The sequence below is a fragment of the Bos javanicus genome, chromosome 2, assembly GCF_032452875.1.
Source record: "Bos javanicus breed banteng chromosome 2, ARS-OSU_banteng_1.0, whole genome shotgun sequence".
NCBI lineage: Eukaryota > Metazoa > Chordata > Mammalia > Artiodactyla > Bovidae > Bos > Bos javanicus.
In genome coordinates this window covers 5,001,292-5,024,205 of record NC_083869.1, presented here as the reverse complement: position 1 = coordinate 5,024,205, position 22,914 = coordinate 5,001,292, and the positions used below count along the sequence as shown (strand labels likewise).

The 22,914-nt window shown below is 46.4% G+C and overlaps 1 protein-coding gene across 5 annotated transcripts in view; it reads left to right on the top strand.

Annotated features, from left to right (window-relative positions):
* Positions 1-3,988: 3,988 nt before the first annotated feature.
* MYO7B (myosin VIIB) overlaps positions 3,989-22,914 on the top strand; it is a 102,607-nt gene continuing 83,681 nt past the window's right edge. For 3 of the 5 annotated variants that reach the window (XM_061432130.1, XM_061432138.1, XM_061432122.1), the window contains exons 1-2: positions 3,989-4,452; positions 21,574-21,615. In XM_061432130.1, coding sequence (XP_061288114.1) covers positions 21,598-21,615 — 18 coding nt within the window. In that variant the 5' untranslated portion in view covers positions 3,989-4,452; positions 21,574-21,597. The remainder of the gene's footprint in view (positions 4,453-21,573; positions 21,616-22,914) is intronic. The other 2 variants (XM_061432114.1, XM_061432105.1) reach the window with 1 other exon arrangement.

The following is a 22,914-nucleotide window of genomic DNA, read 5'->3' as shown; positions in this document are numbered from 1 at the left end:
CCACATGAGGTGGCCAAAGTACTGGAGTTTCAGATTTAGCATCATTCTTTCCAAAGAACACCCAGGACTGATCTGCTTTAGAATGGACTGGTTGGATCTCCTTGCAGTTCAAGGGACTCTCAAGAGTCTTCTCCAACACCACAGAAAGCAGTTATTAAATGCTCATTTTCTTTGAGACGGAGAATTGTAAAACTCTGTAAACAGTAACTCAGTCCTGGAGGCCTGTGCTTACAGCTGTGCCATTTTATAGTGTTAATGGGTAACTCTGGCTTCGGTAGGCTGGATGGGAAGGTCAGGGCCACTAGGAGACAAGCTGCTTCCGGTTTCTCTATGATGGGTTTGGCAGAGCTGAAATTAAATACTCTCTGTACATGGAACTCTCATATCTGCTCAGAGTTACATGACAGATGGAGGGTAGGGGAATTTGGGGGAGAATGGATACATGTATACATATGGCTGAATCTCTTCACTGTTCACCTAAAACTATTACAACATTGTCAATCGGCTGTGCCCCAATACAAAATAAAGAGTTTATTTAAAAAAAAAAAGCAATGCTCACTGCGCTCTCTTTTAGTTGCTATGCAGATACTACAGTGGGCTTGACCTTCGGATAGAATGGAATGGAACATAGGTTGTCTCATGGAGGCCTTTTGGTTCAAGTCAGAAACATATTTTTAAAGGTTAGTGGACTCTGCATCTTGAGGAGAATTGTGGAAGTAACATTAGCCTGTGGGATAGTCAAGTCTGGCCACATGTGTGACAGATAAGGGTTCTTAGGCTGCGGCAGGCTGAGTTCCCAGACTCTTTCCTTGATTCCCAGAACTTGGGGTACCCTCAGCAACAGAAAACCCGAGGCTCTCAGAGGACTGCCCCTCAGGAGTTCCCTTTGAGCTCTACCAACTGATGTGGCAGTCAGGCCAGGTCCTTCAGGTTTCCTGGACACTGTCTGCTGGGAGGGACAACTTGATGTGCTACTTGAGAAAGGTTAGTGACAAAGCATTCAGGCCCCTTGTTTCAGTAAGTTCCCAGTAAGTTCCCTTCTGGAATTTCCCTGTAATGACATATTGCAAACAGAGCTGTGAGCACAGGTCTGTACACTGCAGTGTTGTGGGTGGTAGCGATGGATTGACTGCCACCCCGTGTCCGTCCAAGGATGATGGTTACATAAATGATGGACCACTTGTAGCACAGACCATGCTGCCTTTTTTAAAAATTAATTTTTGTTGGAGTATAGTTAATTTACAATGTTGTAATTGTTTCTTCTATACAGCAAAGTGGGGCTTCCCAGGTGGCTCAGTGGTAAAGAATCCACCTGCCAATGCAGGAGATGTGAGTTTGATCCCTGGGTGGGGAAGTTCCCCTGGAGACAAAAATGGCCACCTACTCTGGTATTTTTCCCTGGGAAATCCCATGGACAGAGGAGCCTGGCATGCTACAGACCATAGGGTCAAAAAGAGTTGAACATGACTGAAGCAACTTAGCACCCATGGAGTGTGTCAGTTCCAATCTTCCAACTTAACACCCCCTCTCTTCGCCTGGGGGCTCAGGCAGTAAACAATCTGCCTGAAATGCCGGAGACCTGGGTTTGATCCCTGGGTTGGGAAGATCCTTTGGAGAAGGGAATGACAACCCACTCCAGTATTCTTGCCTGGAGAATCCCATGGACAGAGGAGCCTGGCGGGCTACAGTCTGTGGGGTCACAAAGAGTGACTATTGAGCGACTAACACTTTGACTTTCATTTGTCCCTTAATAACTGTATGTTTGCTTTCCACATCTGTGACTCTACTTCTGTTTTGTAAATAAGTTCATTTGTATCATTTTTTTAGATTCCACATATAAGAAGTATCACACGATATTTGTCTTTGACCATGCTGACTTGAAGACTCATGGTTAATATCTGCTATAGTGTAAGAAAATACTTATGATTTAATGTCAAACTAGTAAAAAAAAAGAAAAAAAGCAGGAGACAAGTCTGTAAGTATCCAAAATGTGTTTCTATCAAATTTTAAGACAGGCTCTGGAATAAAAAAGTCTTATGAATCATTTTGTTCTACACAAATATTCTGTTCCACTATTTTTTTTTTGGAAGAGGACAGTGGAATGAGAGCCACAAAGGACCCAGTCTGGTCTCAGGAGTCCCAAAGTAGGGGGCTTATCATTTCCAGGAGCTGCCAGAATTAGCAGCACCCATTCTGTGGGAGTGAAATGTTTCCTTTCTAAACCAGAACAGCCAACTGCCATGTGAAACCCTCCCAAAGCAAGTGTTGACCCAGAAACTGGATGAGGTTTTAGGGGCCAGGAAGCTATTTGGAGCCAGACAGAACCTGAGCACAGCACTTTTGGGGAATGGGTGGGAAGTTGACTGGATGCCTCAGAGCACATGCTTCCTCCTAATGGCCCTTTCTAAGTCACCTCCCAATTCACGTTCCTACCTCTGGCATCACCAACTCAATGGACATGAGTTTGAGCAAGCTCTAGAAGATGGTGGAGAACAGGGAAGCCTGGCAGGCCTCAGCCTATGGGGCTACAAAGAGTCAGACACGATTGAGAGACTGAACCTTTGTCCTGGGCTGCTTGATTGCAAGGAACAGAAATGCCTTCAAGCTGTCTCAACAATGGAGTGTGTAGCAGCAGGAAGCTGGGCTTCTGCAGAGCCCACAGCAGGACCCACAGAAAGCTCAGACAGCAGTGGCCACTGTCTCTCTCCAGGGCCACATGATTGCTCCCCCATGGCTCTTCAACTTTATCCTTTTCCCTTCCACCAGCATTTGGTTCCCATCTCTCAAAGAGGCTCAAGGTCAGGGTTGTCACCCTGCTGTGGCCTCAGTCCTATTTAGAAGATGATAGGGACTTCCTCGGAGAAGGCAATGGCACCCCACTCTGGTACTCTTGCCTGGAAAATCCCATGGATGGAGGAGCCTGGTGGGCTGCAGACCATGGGGTCGTTAAGAGTCGGAAACGACTGAGCGACTTCACTTTCACTTTTCACTTTCATGCATTGGAGAAGGAAATGGCAACCCACTCCAGTGTTCTTGCCTGGAGAATCCCAGGGACGGGGGAGCCTGGTGGGCTGCCGTCTCTGGGGTCACAGAGTCGGACACGACTGAAGTGACTCAGCAGCAGCAGCAGCAGCAGGGACTTCCTTGGTGGTCCAGTTGCTAAGACTCTGCGCTCCCAATGCAGGGGTCCCGGATTCCATCCCTGGTCAGGGAACTAGATCCCACATGCCACAACTGAGAGTTAGCATGCCACAGTGAAAAATCCCACATGCCGTACCTAAGGATCCCACATGCCACAATTAAGATTGAGTACAGCCAAATAAACCAATAAATATGACAGCTAGTTCCCACACCTCTGCCTGCCAAGTCCTGGGAAAGAGAGGGAACCTGATGGGCTCCTGCTGGGTCACTGAGGAGTACCCCTGAGGCCTCTCCTTGCCCAGGGATAGTGTTGCAGTCAGCAGGCATCTCCTGTGGACTCATTTTTCATCCACCTTCAAAGACCTCACCATCGCTTCCAGGGACTGCCTGTCCCCTCCAACCTGGCCTCTCCCAGGGTGCACTGCTGCATGCTCTTTACTTCTGAAAGATCTGTATTTGCCTCATCGAAAAAATCCCCCTTTATTCAAGTCCCAGCCCAAGTCAGCCCCCTCTGCTCCCAGAGACTGTATTGGGAATCTAGGTGCCCCAGTGGCCTTCAGCTCTGGTGCAAGGCTCCCTGGCCTCTCCTGTGGGTGCTCTCAACTAGGACAGGGGGTTTGGGAGTAGAACTCCTGCATAGGCAGTCTTGGAGTTCCCGTGATCCCTGGAAAGATGCTCAGCTCCCTGGATGGATGGGCACCAGGGGATTTGGCTGGTTGTAAGTGCCCACTCCAGTACTGTTGCCTGGAAAATCCCATGGATGGAGGAACCTGGTAGGCTGCAGTCCATGGGGTCGCTAGGAGTCAGACACGACTGAACGACTTCACTTTCACTTTTCACTTTCATGCGTTGGAGAAGGAAATGGCAACCCACTCCAGTGTTCTTGCCTGGAGAATCCCATGGACGGAGAAGCCTGGTAGGCTGCAGTCCATGGGGTCGCACAGAGTCGGACACAACTGAAGCGACTTAGCAGTAGCAGCAGCAACAGGTGCACAGAATCAAGCTCTCACAGCCCACGGAGACTCTCTGACGAAGAGGCCAGGGTTAAAGATTGGACCGCTCTGAGGCTCTGCTAGCTGGGGCCGCAGGAGCCCTGTGGGAGTGGGTGTGCCTGGAGCTCAAGGACAAAGTCCTGTCATAAATTACGTGGGCCCAGAGGACTCGGCCATTTCCTCTTGGGGCCCTTCCTCCTCTTCCTACTCTTTCGTGCGCTCCAACACACCCAGAGTCCTGGCACTGCCTTCTGCCCAGCTCATTTCAGAGAACCTGGGTGGAGGGGAAGGCAAGCAACAAGACCCCTACCCTGACAAGGTAAGGGCACTTCCGGGGCCTTCTCTGTGGGCTGGTTGCCCCGAACCTGTGTTCTGCCAGCTGGGAGGGTGGAAGGAGGGTCTTCGGGCAGGGGTGGGTTGGGAGTCACAGCCTTGGGAAAGCACTGCAGGGAACAAGGTGATGAGGAGGGAGCGTGAGAGCCCTTTCAGGAGCCTGGAACTCCAGCCCAGAGAGCCATCCCAGCAGCCGCAGGGCTGCTGGGGCCCAAGCAGGAGGAGGGGGTGTGCTGGGCCTCTGCTCCAGGAAGGCAGGTGCAAGAGTAGAGGGGGTGGCAGTGTGGGGGTGCCTTCCCCCAGAAGGGGGGCCTCCGGGTGGCCTCAGGAGGTGTGAAGCCTCGGCCCCGAGGCCCGGGTACTGGGCAATGTCAGCCATGTCATATGTGCCGTTTCCCCGCACTTGGGGTGTTATTGCCTCTGTTTCATGGACGAGGACACTGAGGTCCATGAAAGATGAAGTGCCCACAGGAAGAAGCAAAGGGGGACATGATGCCCAGGTCTGGGCTGACCTGAGTTACCACCTACCTTCTTGGACAACTGTGGACAAGTGTGTTCGTCATCTCTGAACAGCTTGGGCCCAGGAGTGAGGCAGGACCCTGCCTGCCAGGCCTCAAAGCCTCCCCTGGGTGGGGTGCTGGGCTGTGGCGGGACGGCGTTCTGAGAGGAGGAACACTCCCCGGCTCTCCCTCGAGCTGTCAGGGTGCTGGGCACCGTCCTCACTTCTCACAGGAGGGAATCTGACACAGACACAGGCTGGGGTGGGGCCCATCCTGAACCTCCTAACCCCACAGCCAGGCCTTCCCCTCAGTCTCCACTCTCTAACTCTGGACTTAAACGTTGTCCCAACCTGAACTCCATTCAGGGTTTTATTTTGAAGAAAACCAAAACTCTGTGTGCAGCTATCGGCCTGGAGCACAAGCCCCCAAGGAACTTTTGTTTAGAGCCACTCAGTTCAGTGGCACCCCTGTCTCTCTGAACCCACTGGGAGCTGAACGCTGGCCCCACTGCCTTCTCCCAGGGGAGCTGTCCGTGTGGGTCTTGGGCCCTGCTGCACCCCCACTTCACAACGGCTTACAGTGGGGGTGGGAGTTACAGCTCGATGTAAGGGTGACACAGCGGGGTTGAACATTTCCCAATTTCCCAGCTACATTCTTATAACTGAGTACTTTTCATGTCATATGAAGGCCCTGGCTTCTGCATTCTCAGTCCCTGTGACAAGCCCTCCAGGGAAGAACAGCAGGAATTACAGGACATTTTTCACAATACAGGAAATTTTTCATAGGACATTGGGATGAAGGAGGGTAAAATCCTTCACCCAAAGCCACTGGAGATGAGCTCCGTGAGGGCACAGGTTGGAACTGCTCACAGTTTCTCAGGCCCCTGCACCCACCCACGGCCTGGAGGAGAAGAGGCCCTGGACAGAGAGCTGTATTGGGGAGTGGAGTCATGAGTGGCAGAAATAGAGGTTGAGACAAAGTCATGTTTTCTAGTCGATTTTCATGTTACACTCTCTTGTCTTCCCCCTCAATTAATCAAGCAGCGTGTATCTCTTTTCTGCACTGTTGGGTGAGTGAGGTGAGGCTGTGCCAAAGAAAAGTCACCCACCTGGGGGCACAGACCTCAGGCATCAGGAAGTCAGAGGTGGAGATGTCTGGGGCCGAGGACGGGTGGGGAAGGGGAGGGATTGAAGCAGGCTGCAAAGGCAAGGATGGCTTGATGACGATGCTGGAGGGCTAGGATGCCCAGGCTAAGAAAACAACATCCTAAAGATGCAGAGGAAAGAAAGGACAAGTCCAGCCTGGGCACTGCTGGCTCCTGGCAGGACCCTAGTGCAGGTGTAAGGAGGCTGCAGGAAATGCTCTTTCCGTGCTGAGAATGGCACTCTTTTCTGTACTAATACAGTAGCCACTGGCCACACAGGGCTACAGAGCCCTGAAAGTGCAGCCAGCAGGCCTGAAGAATTTTTAATTTTAACTAAGACTAATTTAAATTTCCATGGCCATATGTGGCTGTGTGCTGTGCTGTGCTCAAAGTGTCTGACTCTTTGCAACCCCATGCACTGTGTCCGCCAGGCTTCTCTGTCCATGCAATTCTCCAGGCAAGAAGACTGGAGTGGGTTGCCATTTCCTATGCTAGGGGATCTTCTCAACCTAGGGATAGACCCCGTGTCTCTTGCATCTCCTGCACTGGCAGACAGGTTCTTTACCACTGCACCACATGTGGCTGGTGGCTACCATATTGGGCCTCACAGGTCTAGAGAGCAGAGCATGTCAGACTTGGCAGAGAGGTGAAGTATAATAAACAAACAGAGCCCAACAGGCGTGGGTTCAAATCCTGACTCAGCCACTTACCAAGGGTGGTACCTGAAGCCTCAAGTTTCTTCAACTGTCAGATGGAACCACATCACTTACCTTGCAGCATTACTGTACAGATTAAACTAATGAACTACTATTTCAAAACTCTAAGTAAGTATATTATGCACCCCTACTCTGTTTTGGGGGCCAGGGATGGAGTGTTGAGGGGGTACAGAGAGGTGCCATGGCACAGTGAGGTACTGGCATGTACATGTGGATGTATCTGTCAACTTCTCTCTCATCCATCTCCTGCCTTATTCTAAAGGTAAACAAGAGCCTTTTGAGATAGCTTACAGAGATACCTGTAATGCAGAGGAATCAAAATTGAAATGAGAAACCAAGATGAAGGAAAATTAAGGTAAACGTGATGCAGCTGGAAAAAGTTTCATACAAAGTTCCCATCTATTTGCTAGACAAAGCTACCAAATGTATTCTGGGCTTTCTGGCAGATGATCAAAAATAAAATACAAGCAGTGACAAGAATAATAACATCCTCAAGTTAAGAACAAGACCATTTCTGAGAAGAAGCACTGATGGGATACCAGGAAGGGGATATCAAATAAGGAAATGCTATTGACAAAAAAAAAGTAAATTCAGGAGGGCTTCTCAAGAGCCATCCCTGCTAAGATCTCTCCAGGCAGGCTGACAGCACCTTGCCAAAGTGAATCTCGAGAAAAGAAATGTTCTCTGGACAGGTATAAACGATGGGTTTCAATTCAGGGTGGTGAATGCCCTTCCTGAGGGCTGGCCAGGGTCTTCTGGGACCAGAGAGCGACAGATAATAGGTAGGGTGGCTGAGAACAGCATCAGGGAGGCTGCAAGGGGACTCTTTTTTAAAAAAAATATTATTTTTATTTTAACACCAAAAATATCTTGTATTTGGGTATAGTTGATTAACAATAGTGTGATAGTTTTAGGCGAACAGTGAAGGGACTCAGTCATACATATACGTGTATCCATTCACCCCCAAACCTCCCTACCATCCAGACTGGCACATAACTGGCACATGGAGCAGAGTTCCTTGTGCTATACAATAGGTTTTTGTTGGTTATCCATTTTAAATATAGCGGTATGTACATGACCTTCTGAAAGCCCTTAACTATCTGCAAGGGGACTCTTAAGCCAGATCTGGGAGAGTGGGCTGGAGATGAGGCTGGAGAGGCAGAGACTTCACCTATACCTGCAGGGAACCAGAAAGCACCTGAACCCAGGTGTGAGAAGGGATGGGATAAACGTGGTTTAATTCACTTACTCATGACTTTGCAGAGGACTGGCAGGCTTGTCAAGTTCCCCACAAGTGCGTTGGCCCTCAAGAGTGGGAGCAGAGCCCTGCTGGGAAGAGAGATTCCCCTGGGAGCGACTCTTCACCAGAGTCAGCCTGCCATCTCTGACTTCCTGGGAGGGAACAGGACCCAGGCTCTGGGGGAGCCAGTTCTTGCATGGTCTCACACTTCAGGGTCTTTGGCCGTGGGGGTGGCCAGCCCCTGTGCCCACTAGAGGAAGATGGGAAGGAGGACTGAAACTTTGTATCCTCACCCTGGGCCACCTGAGCAGAAGAGAAAGGGCCCAGGAGTATCGTGTCTCCAGGTCGGGGCACCTCCATACACCTCCTGGGTGGCCAGTCACAGGTATTCCTGGCATCCTGCCATCAGCTCCTCCATGCCCCTCTGTCACTGAGCTTGGTGGCTGATCTTTGCAGGGAGTCATCACTGTGGAAAAGGGGTGGAGCTGATTTCAGGCCCGTGGACAATCCTGTGAACAGTGAAATAAATAATGGAAAGCGATCTCTGGATATGGAAAAGCCCATCTCTCTCTGCTCCCTATCCCGATTCCCCTTCCAGGAAAAACCACTGTCAACGGTTTACCATAATTACCTTTAAAAAGGATGTATCTCCCCCAAATATATCTTATATTTTAAAACAAAAATGGCAGTCTTGTGCTTATGCTCAGCCGTGTCCGACTCTTTGCGACCCCATGGCCTGTAGCCCACCAGTCCCCTCTGTCCATGGGATCCTCCAGGCAAGAATACTGGAGTGGGGTGCCATTTCCTCCTCCAGGGGATCGTCCCAACCTGGGGGCTGAACCCGAGCTGCCTGCATCTCTGGCATTGCCAGATGGACTCTACTACTGAGCTACCTGGGAAGTCCACGGCAAAAATGGCATAATTGTATAAAATATAGCTTGTTTCTATTACATAGTCATATATCAATATGTATGTAGATGGAACCATATGAAACTGCCAATATTTGACTTTCCTGACGTCTTGACTGGGTGGTCCAGCACAGATTCCTTATCGCCTGCTGGATGGTTCTGACTTCCAGAGCAGTGGCCCTGTCTGCCTTCACCAGCCCATGCAGGCTCTGTTTTCCTTAGAGTGATGGATTCCAGGCTAGGGACCTTAGGCTCAGGGTTGGGGGGGAGGAGTGGAGAATAGGCAGTTAGCTGGTGGCATAGCATACCTTCCAAGGTTCTCATTCTGTGACCCAATCCTTTCTGCCCCAAAATGCTCACATCCCTGCCTTGGGAAATGCTTTTTAGTCTTCCAGGAGAGGGCTCCTTCTGGACTGGCAGCTCATAGACCAGAGTCTCCATTTGGGTTTTGCCTTTTAGACCCTGATCTCCTGAAATATGCCGCCCACACCACCTAGCACACAGCCCTTTGTCCTTTTTGGTTCCTGCAGCACTTTGATTTTCTCCCCAGATCTACCTTCCCACGCACCTTTTAGCGTTGCTTACCACTCCCGCTACACACAATCCACTTCAATGATGCCCCAGAAATGCATGTGAGTCCTGTGGCTTTAGACTTCCAAAAGCTCTGAGGAGGTCTTTGGGAACCAGCAGCTTGTCCTTCTACCCTCAAGTTATAGTCAATGCCATTCTGATTCTTAAGATTAGGCAGACTCTGGGTCCAGTGCAGGACACTGATCCCCACATTCTCATACTGACCAGCCTCAGAGCTGGACAAGGGGGCCTGAGCTAAGAAGAAACATCTCACTTCAAAAGGGCAGGGACTTGCAAATACTCCTGGGCTTCACCTCATAGGCAACCCCTTACCTGCCTTCCTGGGATGGGTACCAGGCTGCTTCCATCCTCCTGGTAGCTATTCATCCACCCACCCACTCATCTATCCATCCATGCACCCACCCACTCACACATCTATCCATACATCCATTCACCCATCCATCCATCTCTTCATCCATCCATCCACTCACCCACACATTTATCCATACATTTACCCATCCATCCATCCATCATTCAGCAAACATTTTGTGAATTCTTTATGAAATGAGTAAGGCAAGGTTTTGCTCCTAAGTATCTCACAAATGTGGGAGAAACACATACAATGACACAAAAAGCAGAAGTAAGTGATGATACAGAAAGAGCTGCTGCATGTGAGATGTGTGTGCCTGTGTGTGAGTACATGTCTGCATGTATATGTGTTCCTAACTCATTTCCGATCAAGTACAGAGACACAGTACTTGACTCAGTCTCTCCCATCAGGAAGCTTCCATAAGCCTCTTACCCTTCTCCATCAGAGGGCAGATAGACTGAAAACCACAATCACAGGAAACTAACCAATCTGATCACATGGACCACAACCTTGTCTAACTCAGTGAAACTATGAACCATGCCATGTAGGGTCACCCAAGTTGGACGGGTCATGGTGGAGAGGTCTGACAAAATGTGGTCCACTGGAGAAGGGAATGGCAAACCACTTCAGTGTTCTTGTCTTGAGAACTCCATGAACAGTACGAAAAGGCAAAAAGATAGGACACTGAAAGATGAACTCCCCAGGTTGCTAGGTGCCCAATATACTACTGGAGATGAATGGAGAAATAACTCCAGAAAGAATGAAAAGACAGAGCCAAAGCAAAACAACACCCAGCTGTGGATGTGACTGGAGATAGAAGTAAAGTCCGACGCTGCAAAGAACAATAGGAACCTGGAATGTTAGGTCCGTGAATCAAGGCAAATTGGATGTGGTCAAACAGGAGATGGCAAGAGTGAACATCGACATTTTAGGAATCAGTGAACTAAAATGGACTGGAATCGGTGAATTTAACTCAGATGACCATTATATCTACTACTGTGGGCAAGAATCCCTTAGAATAAATGGAATAGCCATCATAGTCAACAAGAGTTTGAAATGCAGTACTTGGATGCAATCTCAAAAATGACAGAATGATCTCTGTTCATTTCCAAGGCAAACCATTCAGTATCACAGTAATTCAAGTCTATGCCCTGACCAGTAATACTGAAGAAGCTGAAGTTGAACAGTTCTATGAGGACCTACAAGACCTTCTAGAACTAACACCCCCAAAAGCTGTCCTTTTCATTATAGGGGACTGGAATGCAAAAGTAGGGAGTCAAGAAATACCTGGCGTAACAGGCAAATTTGGCCTTGGAATACAGAATGAATCAGGGCAAAGGCTAACAGAATTTTGCCAAGAGAATGCACTAGTCATAGCAAACACCCTCTTCCAACAACACAAGAGAAGACTCTACACATGGACATCACCAGATGGTCAATACCAAAATCAGACTGATTATATTCTTTGCAGCCAAAGATGGAGAAGTTCTATACAGTCAGAAAAAATAAGACCAGGAGCTGACTGTGGCTCAGATCATGAACTCCTTATTGCCAAATTCAGACTCAAATTGAAGAAAGTAGGGAAAACCACCAGACCATTCAGATATGACCTAAATCAAATCCCTTATGATTATACAGTGAAAGTGACAAATAGATTCAAGGGATAAAATCTGATGGACAGAGTACCTGAAGAACTATGGACAGAGGTTTGTGACATTTTACAAGAGGCAGGGATCAAGCCCATTCCCAAGGAAAAGAAATGCAGAAAGGCAAAATTCCCTTCTCCAAAATGCAGAAAGGCCTTACAAATAGCTATGAATAGAAGAGAAGCAAAAGGCAGAGGAGAAAAGGAAAGATATACTCATTTGAATGCAGAGTTCCAAACAATATCAAGGAGAGATAAGAAAGCCTTCCTCAGCAATCAATGCAAAGAAATAGAGGAAAACAATAGAATGGGAAAGACCAGGGATCTATTCAAGAAAATTAGAGATACCAAGGGAACATTTCATGCAAAGATGGGCACAATAAAGAGCAGAAATGGTAGGGACCTAACAGAAGCAGAAGATATTAAAGAAGAGGTGGCAAGAATACACACAAGAGCTGTACAATAAAGATCTTCATGACCCAGATAATCGTGATGGTTTGATTACTAACCTAGAGCCAGACCCTGATGCTGGGCAAGATTGAAGGCAGGAGGAGAAGGGGATGACAGAGAATGAGGTGGTTTGATGGCATCACCAACTCAATGGACGTGAGTTTAAGGAAGCTCTGGGAGATTGTGAAGGACAGGGAAGCCTGGCATGCTGCAGTCCATGGGGTTGCAAAGAGTCGGACATTACTGAGTGATTGAACAACAACAACCATTATTGTATCGTTGTCAATTTCTCTTTTTATGTCTGTTAATATTTGCTTTACATTTCTAAGTGCTTCTGTATTGGGTACATGCATGTTAATGGATGTAATATCCTCTCCTTATATTTATCCCTTTACCGTTATAAAATGATCTTCTTTGTCATTTGTTACAGACATTTTTTTTAAGTCTCCTTCTTCTTAGATGAGTATTGCTAGTCCCACTGTCTTTTATTTACATTTACACAAATGTCTTTTCCCCTACCCTCACTTTCAGTCTCTGTATGTGTTTATCTCTGAAGTGATCCTCTTGCAGATATCATATAGATGAGTCTGGTTTATAACCCAATCAGCCACCATATGCCTTTTGATTGGAGCATTGCCATTTTATTGTTTATTTTCCAGTTGATTTTGTAGTCTTTTCCTAATCTTCTTCCTTTTTTTCCCCTTTAGTTTCTTCCCTTGTAGTTTGATGATGTTATTTAGTAGTATGCTTCTGTTCTTTCTTTCTTGCCTCTGAGTATCTATGATAGGCTTTTGATTTGTGGTTACCATAGGGTTCATGCATGTTGACCTATAACTGTATCTGTTTTAAACAGGTAGCCCTTTGATTTCAAACACATTCTAAAAGATCTACTCTTTTTTTTTTAAACGATTACCACAGGTTTAATTAATATCAATCACTCACATAGTTACAAAAGATTTTTCTTGTGATAAGAACGTTTAAGATCAACTCTCTAAGAGGTTTTCAAATATACAATATAGGGTTGTTGACTGTAGTTACCATGCTGTACAGAGTTATTTATCTTATAACTGGAAGTTTTTACATTTTGACTGCTGCTGCTAAGTCACTTCAGTCGTGTCCGACTCTGTGCGACCCCATAGACGGCAGCCTATCAGGCCTCCCCGTCCCTGGGATTCTCCAGGCAAGAACACTGGAGTGGGTTGCCATTGCCTTCTCCAATGCATGAAAGTGAAAAGTGAAAGTGAAAAGTGAAAGTGAAGTGGCTCAGTTGTATCCAACTCTTAGCGACACCATGGACTGCAGCCTACCAGCCTCCTCTGTCCATGGGATTTTCCAGGCAAGAGTACCATTGCCTTCTCCAGCATTTTGACTGCCTTACGGTAAAAGATTTATGCTTAAAAATTCCCCCCCCAACCCATTTTGTGTTTTTGGTGTCATATTTCACATCTTCATGTTTATACCTTCACTGATTATTGTAGTTATACTTAGTTTTATCCTTTTTTTGTCTTTTAATCTTCATAATAACTTATTTAAATGGTTGATACTCAACCTCTACTATATATCTGTCTTTACTAGTGGGATTTTTTCCTTTCTTATAGGTACTTACTTTTTCTTATAACTTTTTCCGTTTCTTTGAAAAGACTCTTTAACATTTCTTTTCGGGTTAGTTTAGTATTGATGAACTTGTTTTAGTTTTTTCTTATCTGAAAGGTTCTTTACCTCTCCTTCAATTTTAAATCATAAATTATAATCTTGGTGGATACAGTATCTTGATTTCATGGTTTTTTCCCCTTTCAACATTTTAAATATATCATGTCATTTCTTTTTGGCCTGTAAAGCTTCTGCAGAAAAATCAGTTGATAGTTTTATGGGGTTTCCCTTGTATATAACTCTTTGTTTTTTCTCCTGTGTCTCTAGAATTCTCTCTTTTTCTTTAACTTTTGCCATTTCAGTTATGCTAAATCTTGGTGTGGGTTTGTTCTGTTTATCTTGTTTGGGACTCTATGCTTCCTGTACCTGGATATCTGTTTACTGCTTCAGGCTTGGGAAGTTTTCAGTCATAATTTTATTAAATGCTTTTTTTTTTTTTTTACTTTCTTCTCTATCTTGTCTTCTGGGACCCCTATGATGTTGATATTGGTATGCTTGATGTTATCCCAAAGATCGCTTACTCTGTTTCAATTTTTTCAATTCGTTTTTCTTTTCACTGTTTTTTATGGGTGATTTTCATCATTCTACCTTCCACATCACTTACGCATTTTCTATATCTAGTCTGTTGTTCATTCCTTCCAGTGTGCTTTTCATTTGAGTTATTGTATTCTTCAGCTCTGACTGGTTCCTTTTTATATTTCCTAGTTCTTTGTTAAAATTCTCCCTGTGTTCATCTATTCTTTTCCCTAATTCACTTAGGAGTCTTATTACCAATGCTTTGAGTTCTTTATCTAGTAAATTATTTATTTCTCTTTCATTAGTTGTATTTTTTTAGGGGTTTCCTCTTGCCCTTGCAATAAAGACAAATTCCTCTCTCTTCTCATTTTAATTATCTTTCTCTGTCTCTATGAATTTAGGTGAAATTGTTACACATGGTGGTCTTGACGTGGTGTTCTTATGGGAGAGTGTCCCTGCACACTTTGCCTACGCCCAGTGGCTTTGCTGTGAGATTTGGATTTGATATGAGCACAAGTGGCATTTTTCCTCAGGGTGTGCCGGCAGCTATCACCGTGGTGCTAGGTGGGGCTGGAGAAAGAGCGGATAGGGCTAGAGCCAGGTGCGAAGTGGGTCTTCCCCTTTGCTCAGTGGCTAATACTGCCTTATTGAGGGTGAGGTTAGGTAACGAGTTGCTGGAACAGAAGCCCCGTGTGGCAGGTGTGAGCTGGCTGAGTCCCCTTTCAGCGTGTGTGTTTTCCCTTTCCCAGCACCAGCACCTTCAGCCCCAGAAGGGAACAGCCCTGGAGCAAGAGCAGGTGTGGGCATTCAACAAAGGTTGGGCAGAGAGTATGGTGATACGGCCGCAGTCAGAGCCCTGGACCGGCTCTCACGTAACACCTGTGCAGTCACCAGTGAGGACAGCCCCCTCCCTGCTAGGAAGCTGCGTAGCATTGGAGCTGCCAGAGTCTCACGGCCAAGCCTTTGCCCTGGTTATGGCAGCCCTCCCTCCTGTGTGGAGCTGTGACATGAGGGGAGCAGGGCTGGAGCATTCACTCTGCTCAGGCCAGGGCGTGCTCTGGAGTGGTGCTGGGAAACACGTCAGCTGACTGCGTGATCTCAGTCTGCCCTCTCCCGTCCGCTTTGGTAGCAGGCAAATGTTAATGTGCTCTTTACAAGCAGAGTCCAGTCTTCCCACAGCCCTCCTGTTAGTCCCACTGAGCCGCCAGCAAGCCAAGGGGGCTCATCTTCCCTGTGTCATACCCAGGGCTGGGGAACCCAATGAGTGGCTCAAACTGCTTCCTTTCCAGGGAGGGTCTCTGCCTATGCAACCTCTCTTCCTCTGAGTCCCCTCCTAGGGGCACAGATTCCAACCTGATCACTTCTCTTATCTTCCTACCCAATTCTGTGTATATCTTTTTTAGAGTCTTGGTCATACAGGAGTCTTCCTGTTAGTCTCCAGTTAGTTTTCTGTGAGAATTTTTCCACACATAGAAGTATTTTTGGTGTGTTCGTGGGGGGAGGTGAGTTTACTCTGCCATCTTGGTTTGGATGCTCATCTTTTTTAATATAGTCTTTCAGCAGTATAAGTTTCCTTCTAAGCAAGTTCTCACTGCATTCCACAACTTTTAATAAGTTGTATCTTCATTTTCATTTAATTGAAAACACTTTAAGAATTTTTCTTGAGACTTTGACTTGTATTATTTATGTTTCTTAATCTCAAAATATTGGGGGATTTTCCAGCTATTTTGATTTATAGTTTATTTTCTTTGTGGTCTAAGAGCAGACATTGTATGGGTTTTATTTTAAAATTTTGCTCAGGAGTGTTTATGACCCAGAAGGTGTTCTATCTTGGTGAATGGTCCATGTGAACTTGAGAAGAAGGTATATTCTGTTTTCATTAGATGAAGTATTCTATAAATGTCAATTAGATCCAGTTGACTCACAATCATATTCATTTCAACTATGTCCTTGCTGATTTTATGCCTGCCAAATACATTAATAACTGATAAAAGCATGTTGAAGTCTCCAACTATGATATTGGATTTACCTTTTTCTCCTTGTAGGTTTACCAGTTTTTTGCCACATGTATTATGATTCCCTGTTAGGCACATACATGTTAAGTAATGTTATATCTTCTTTGGGAGTTGGCCACTTTATTATTAGGTTATTCCTGTTTATATTCCTCATAATTGTCCTTGCCCTGAAGTCCACACTGTCTTAATTAAGTATAGCTACTCCAACTTTCTTTTGATTAGTTTTAACATGGTATATTTTTCTCTATTTATCTTCAGTCTATCTGGGTCTTTATATTTATAGTGAGTTTCTTGTAGACAACATATGGTTGGAAGCCTCACGCTTTTAAAAGATGAAATCTTTGGATCTTAGCGATCATTCAGATATGAGGATTAAAGGATGACTCAAATGTTTTCTTCAACAATTGATAGTTTCGTTCACTGAGATGAAAAATGAAGAGGAAGGAGCAGATAGAAGACAGAGGAGATGTGTATTCATGTTGAGTGTGCTGTACCCATGGCCTATCTGCTGGAGATGTCCAGGGGTTCGAGTCTTGGTGGATCTAAAGTTCAGGACAGAGATGAGAGTTAGAGACGTTGAATACAGTCGAGAGCTTTGATCCTGTCAGTGGCCCTGGGAAAGGATGGGCATGCACAAGGGGAGTGGGCAGACTGAGAGAGAACAGAATAAGGACCACTAGGTTGATAGAATTCTTTGATTTCAATGACAGAGTCCAGATGGCTTCGCTCAAGCAACAAACTGCAAAGACAACATTTTGTCTTTGTCTCATTCCCTCTTGGCCTGCCAACTTTATTCTCTCCTATCAGCTATTTTTGGGACACTAGAACCATAGCCCCTGGCAGTTCTGGAATCATATTTCAAAACTTTGCGACTAGAGAGGAACATCAATCCCCAGTTCCAATTCAGAACATTCCAGGGAAAGCCTGTGATTGGCCCTTCCTTGCATCACACCCCATCTCTGAGGTACCATGATTCATGGTCCCTCTCAGAAACATTTTGGGCAAAGGGAGGAGAATTTCCCTGAAAGAAAATAGAGGAAAGCATATCAGGCAGACTGAAAGCATCAGCATCTCCTTCAGACATCAAGAGATCAAAGTGAGGGGAAAGAGCCCTGGGAGGAGATTGAGGGCAACCCCAGAATACAAGGAAAGACAGGGAAGTGCAGTCCTGCAGAAGTCACAGGGGCGAGCTCAGGGGACAGGGCATGGCTGAGAGAGTCCTGGCACTAACGTGGGCAGTGGTGTCCCTGGAGGGATCAGTGCAGTGTTGGTGGGTATGCACATGCAACCCAAGGCTTGGGAAGGTGTGAAGGGCGAGAGGGTGGAGACAGGGCAACTGTTTCAGGCAGTTCACCTGTGGAGTAGAAACAAGAGGAAGGCAGTATCTGGAGGGGGTCAGGAGGCCAAGAAAATTCATTTTAAGATAATCAAAACTTCAGCTTGAAAATGTTACTGACAAGGGGGTATTGGAGTTATTTTCTGGTGGAATTATCATGTCACTAAAGCAGGCTTTTTGATACATTAAAAAATTTTAAAGCAAAACAGAAGTTTAGATTTTAATCATATTTATAGGATTCCCAAATTTTGCTTTACAGAATTGCTTGTTTGCTTCAGCTGTCTCCTTCCCATCTCTACTCTTGGAGGAGAGGGGAACAGGTCTGGAGTCCAAACACTTGTAATTTTGTATTCTGGTATCTATTCTCTGAGTACAAAATATTCCCTTCCTTGGTTAAGATTCCCGAGTTTTTTTCTTTTATAATAAAAACAAACTCCACCTTAGTCCCTAAAAAAAAAAGATAGACAAAATTTGCATTTTTATGTAAGAAGGTCAGAAGAGAAATAACGAATGAAGATGTGAGAGAGAGGGGTGATTGTATTAGTTGTCTACTGCTGCATAACAAATTACTCCAAAATTTTGCAGCTTAAAATGACAAATATTTATTTTCCCACCAATTTCTGAAATCCAAGAGTGGCTTAGATGGGTGGTTCTGAGCCAGCATGTAAGCCAGCATATTTGCAGCATGTAAGATCTTTTTTTTTTTGAGTTGCCACATGTGGGATCTAGCTCCCTGACCGGGGACAAACCCAGGCCCACTGCACTGACAGCTCAGAGCCTTAGCTGTCGGGCCTCCAGGGCAGCCCCTCATGAGATTTGTATTCATTTTCTAGGGTCGCCATAACAAAATGCCACCGACTAGGCAGCTCAAGCAACAGACATTTCTGTCCTCACAATTTTGGAACTAGAAGTCCCAGACCAAAGATGCTGGCAGGGTTGGTTTTTCCTGATGCCCCTCTCCTTGGTTGCAGACAGTTACCCTCTTCATACTCTGTCCTCATATGATCATCCCTTTGCACACACAGCTCTGGTATCTCTTTTTCTTCTTACAAAGATATCAGTCAGATTGGATTACGCCCCCCCTAACAACTTCAGTTTAATTTTACCACCTCTTTAAAGGCCTTATCTTCAAATACAGTCCCACTGTGAGATGCTGGGGTTAAGACTTCAACTTATGAACTTGAGAGGGGGAGTGGACACAATTCAATACTCAACAAGGTTACAGTCAGGACACTGGCTGGAGCTCTGGTCATCTGAAGCCTTGATCAGGGCTGAAAGATCTGCTTCCAAGATCACTGGCTGTTAACTAGAGACCTCCGTGGGGCTGCTTGAGTGTCCTCATGACATGGCAGCAAGTTTCACCAGGCCGAGCAATCTTAGAGAGAACAAGGAGGAAGCCCCAAGTCTTGGAAGCTATACTCTATCACTCCCATCTTATTCTATTTGTTAAAAGGCAGTCCCTACGTCCACACCCATGGTAGGGAGAACGAATGAATCCATCTTTGGAAGGGAGCGGAGTCAAAGAATATGTGGGCATATTTTCATCACCACAATAATCGATAAAGCAAAAGCCCTGATGGAGGAGGCCAGAGAGGGCAGGGCTGGAAGGGTTAGCATGGAGCTGTCAGCGGCCCCTCCCCAGGGCATCCCTTACGTGCCCACAGGTATAGGAGAAGGCAGGGATTGAACAGAGCTGGAAGCTGAGGGTGACTTCTTTCTTTTTTCAGTGATGCAGATCAAGTTCTGCAGAGTGATTAGTGGGAGGGAGCCTTGAAATTGGAGGGTTTTTTTTTTTTTTTTTTTTTCAGAAAGAGCTGATTAGAGCCCACTCAAGGATCCCCAAGCATTTCTAGAGTCTTAGGGGAGGTACAGGTCATGAAATTTCCCTGGCCCCTGTTGTCAAGATGGTGTGACCCATTCTTGGAATGCTCAGCTCAGTGCTCGGACTTTGCAAGGTGAGAGTAGGACTCAACAACATTCACAGGACAGGAGTGAAGGTGGACAGAGGGGTCCACAGAGTGTGCAGCTCATTGTACTGCTTGTATTCCATTTATGGGTACTTACAAAACTACTCTGTTCCAAAACAGATTTAAGTTCCGTTTCCAGGCTGGTTGAGATAGAAATGAAGCTAGGATAGTTGACAGACTGGGGAGAAAAGCAAAAGCTGAGGAGTTGTGATGAAATGAGGGAACAGTTGCCATGGGCAGAGGGCCCAGTGCTGGTCTGGGGTGTGGCGAGAGAGTGGCAGTTGGAGGATGTGGCCTCTGCACTGCAAGCATGGAGTCCTAACCAGGAGACTGCCAGGGAACCCCTCAGAGGATGTGGCTTTTGGAGTGGAGAAGTTCTGGGACACGGGAAGACCAGGGGAAGTTGTGGGAAGTGGAGGCAGTGGAGTCTGGGAGTCCAGGACACACGGCCGGCTCAACCCCCAGGGATGGCAGGACTGGTGGGGAACGCCTGTGGGGCAGATCCTGGAGGCTGGAGAGGGAAGATGTCCACGGAGGCCAGTGCCATGGGTGAGGGCACTGAAGAACACAGGTAGGCCTCAAATTCCTAGCTGGGGGGAGAAGTGAGGAGCCTGGGCCAGGCCACAGTGGGTAGTCAGAGGTAGAAAATGCCCCCTGCCTCTTCCCCACTTGCCACCTCACTGGGGTATGTGAGGTTACCCCAAAGATGGACCAGCCTCTCTTTGAAAGAGCTGTAGCCTCTTTCAAGGAATCTCAGTCTGATTATCGCCTTTTACTTTTTAGGTGCTCAACAAATGCTGGGAGGTATAGATTGCCATAAACATATTAATGCCCATGCACTAAGTAAAAATGGAATGAGAAAATTCTTTGTTCAGCAGAACAGAGAGGCAAAGACTCTCTGTCACATTTGCCCGCTGCCTACAACGAGACACTTCTTTCACCTCCCCACAGTCCGCTCAACCCAAACAGGCTGACCGCGCATCCTCTGTACTTTTCCCTCATCCCTAGAGAATGCCCCTTTCTTTCCACTGTGAATTCTTGCTCATCTGACAAAGCCAACGTCAGAGGACACCCTCTCCAAGGGCTTCCTTCTCTGTTTCACTGAACAGATATTTCCTAAGTTCCTCCCAGGGGCAGGTCTGCGTTACAAGCAGGGAGTGTGTGACCAGCAAAAAAGCCAGCCTCTGTGTCAGGATGCTCGATGCAGAGAGGGCGGGGCTGGTGGTGGGCGGGGCTCCCCCTGAGATCAGGGCCCCGCCTTCCCTCCCTGACTAGGGGGGCAGCTACTCAGGCCTGCCTGATGCTCCCTGGGTACCGGAAGTAGCCAGGCGCTGAGACAGGTTTGAAAGGACGCAGGTCCAGACTGAATTTCCAGCTGTGCTACTGATAATGGGTCACCTTTCCTTTGTTGAGTCCCATGAATGAAATGGGGGTATCAGTGTTTTGTGGGTGCATGAGGTTTAGATCAAGTATGTTGCATCTCAAGTTCTGCTGGCTGATTCCCTCAGCACTCCGTGTGGCGTGTGGTAATGCCTGATGTTCACAGATGTCTGACCAGACACAGTCTGCGTTTCTGGGTGGCAGAGATGCTGTTCTGAGGCTGTTCAGAACCACCCCACTCCCTATGTTGAGCCGAGTGCTGAGTGCAAAATAGGCGTTCAGTAAAGATGAGATAGGGCTTCCCTTGTGGCTCAGCTGGTAAAGAATCCGCCTGCAATGCAGGAGACCTAGGTTGGATCCCTGGGTTGGGAAGATCCCCTGGAGAAGGGAAAGGCTACCTGCTGCAGTATTCTGGCCTGGAGAATTCCATGGACTGTATTGTCCATGGGGTCGCAAAGAGTCGGGCACGACTGAGTGACTTTCACTTCACTTCAAAGATGAGATAGGACTGAAGAAACTGAGAGAGTCTCCTCCAACACTTGCCATGGGGCTATGACACACCCATCCATTCTTTCAAGAGTCCTTTCTTGGCCCCATGCCAGGCACTCAGAGCTACACTGATAAGCACTCTGGCCCCTACCTGCCAGGGCTCCAACTCATAGTCACAAAGACTGACATTCTGCTTTCTCTCTGCACACAGGCTGTCGGGAGCTGCTGCCTCAGGATGTCAGGGTTGAGACTGGTAAGAACTGCATCTCTTCCATCAAAGGGTTGTTGATGGGAGTTGCCAAATGCTGACTCAAACCACTCCCAAGGAAAGAAGAAGTAAGGCAATGTGACCTTGGAAGGAAAATACCAGACACAGGGAGTTTGAGGGAAAAGTCAAAGTCACTCAGTCGTGTCTGACTCTTTGCCACCCCAAGGACTATATAGTCCATGGAAGTCTCCAGGCCAGAATACTGGAGTGGGTAGCTGTTTCTTTCTCCAAGGGATCTTCCTAACTCAGGGATTGAACCCAGGTCTCCCACATTACAGGCAGATTCTTTACCAGCTGAACCACCAGATTGTATTACCTAAAGAAAATGAGTTTGGCCAAACTTGGCCTTGGCAGGATGGCCACATGCACAGAGTAATCCCTCACTTGTACTCAGGGCTTAAAATGTCTTGACAAAACACATACTATATTTAAAATAGGTGTTCCACAAGGATGTACTCTATACCACAGTAAGATAAGATACTAAATATCTTGTAATAACCTATCATGGAAGAGAATGTAAAAAAAGAATTGTTGTTCAGTCACCAAGTTGGTCTGATTCTTTGTGACCCTATGGACTGCAGCATGCCAGGCTTCCCTGCCCCTCACCAACTCCTAGAGTTTGCCCAAGTTCATATTCATTGAATCGGTGATGCCATCCAACCATCTCATCTTCTGTCATCCCCTCTCCTCCCGCCTTCAATCTTTCCCAGAATCAGGGTCTTTTCCAATGAGTCAGTTCTTCTCATCAGGTGGCCAAAGTATTGGCGTTTCAGTTTTAGCATCAGTCCTTCCAGTGTATATTCAGGACTGATTTCCTTTAGGATGGACTAGTTGGATCTCCTTGCAGTCCAAGGGACTCTCAAGAGTCTTCTCCAGCACCACAGTTTGAAAGCATCAGTTCTTTGGCACTCTATCTTCTTTATGGTCCAGTTCTCACATCCGTACATGAATATACATATACATATACATATACATATATATATATATATATAACTACATGAATATATATATATAACTACATGAATATATATATAACTGAATCACTTTGCTACACACCTGAAATTAGTACACCATTGTAAATCAAATGTATTTCAGTAAAAATTTTTAAAAATAAAATGAAAAATAAAAGAATCTAGAAAAAAATATCTTGACAACAGTATTTTTTATTTGTTAACTCCTCCACTTACCTAAATAAAGGCAGCCCAGGGCTACTTCTAGGCCTATCTTTTCTCCTGTGGGAAGAAAAGCCTGGTGGGTGGGCGCATGGGACAAGCCACAGTGAGC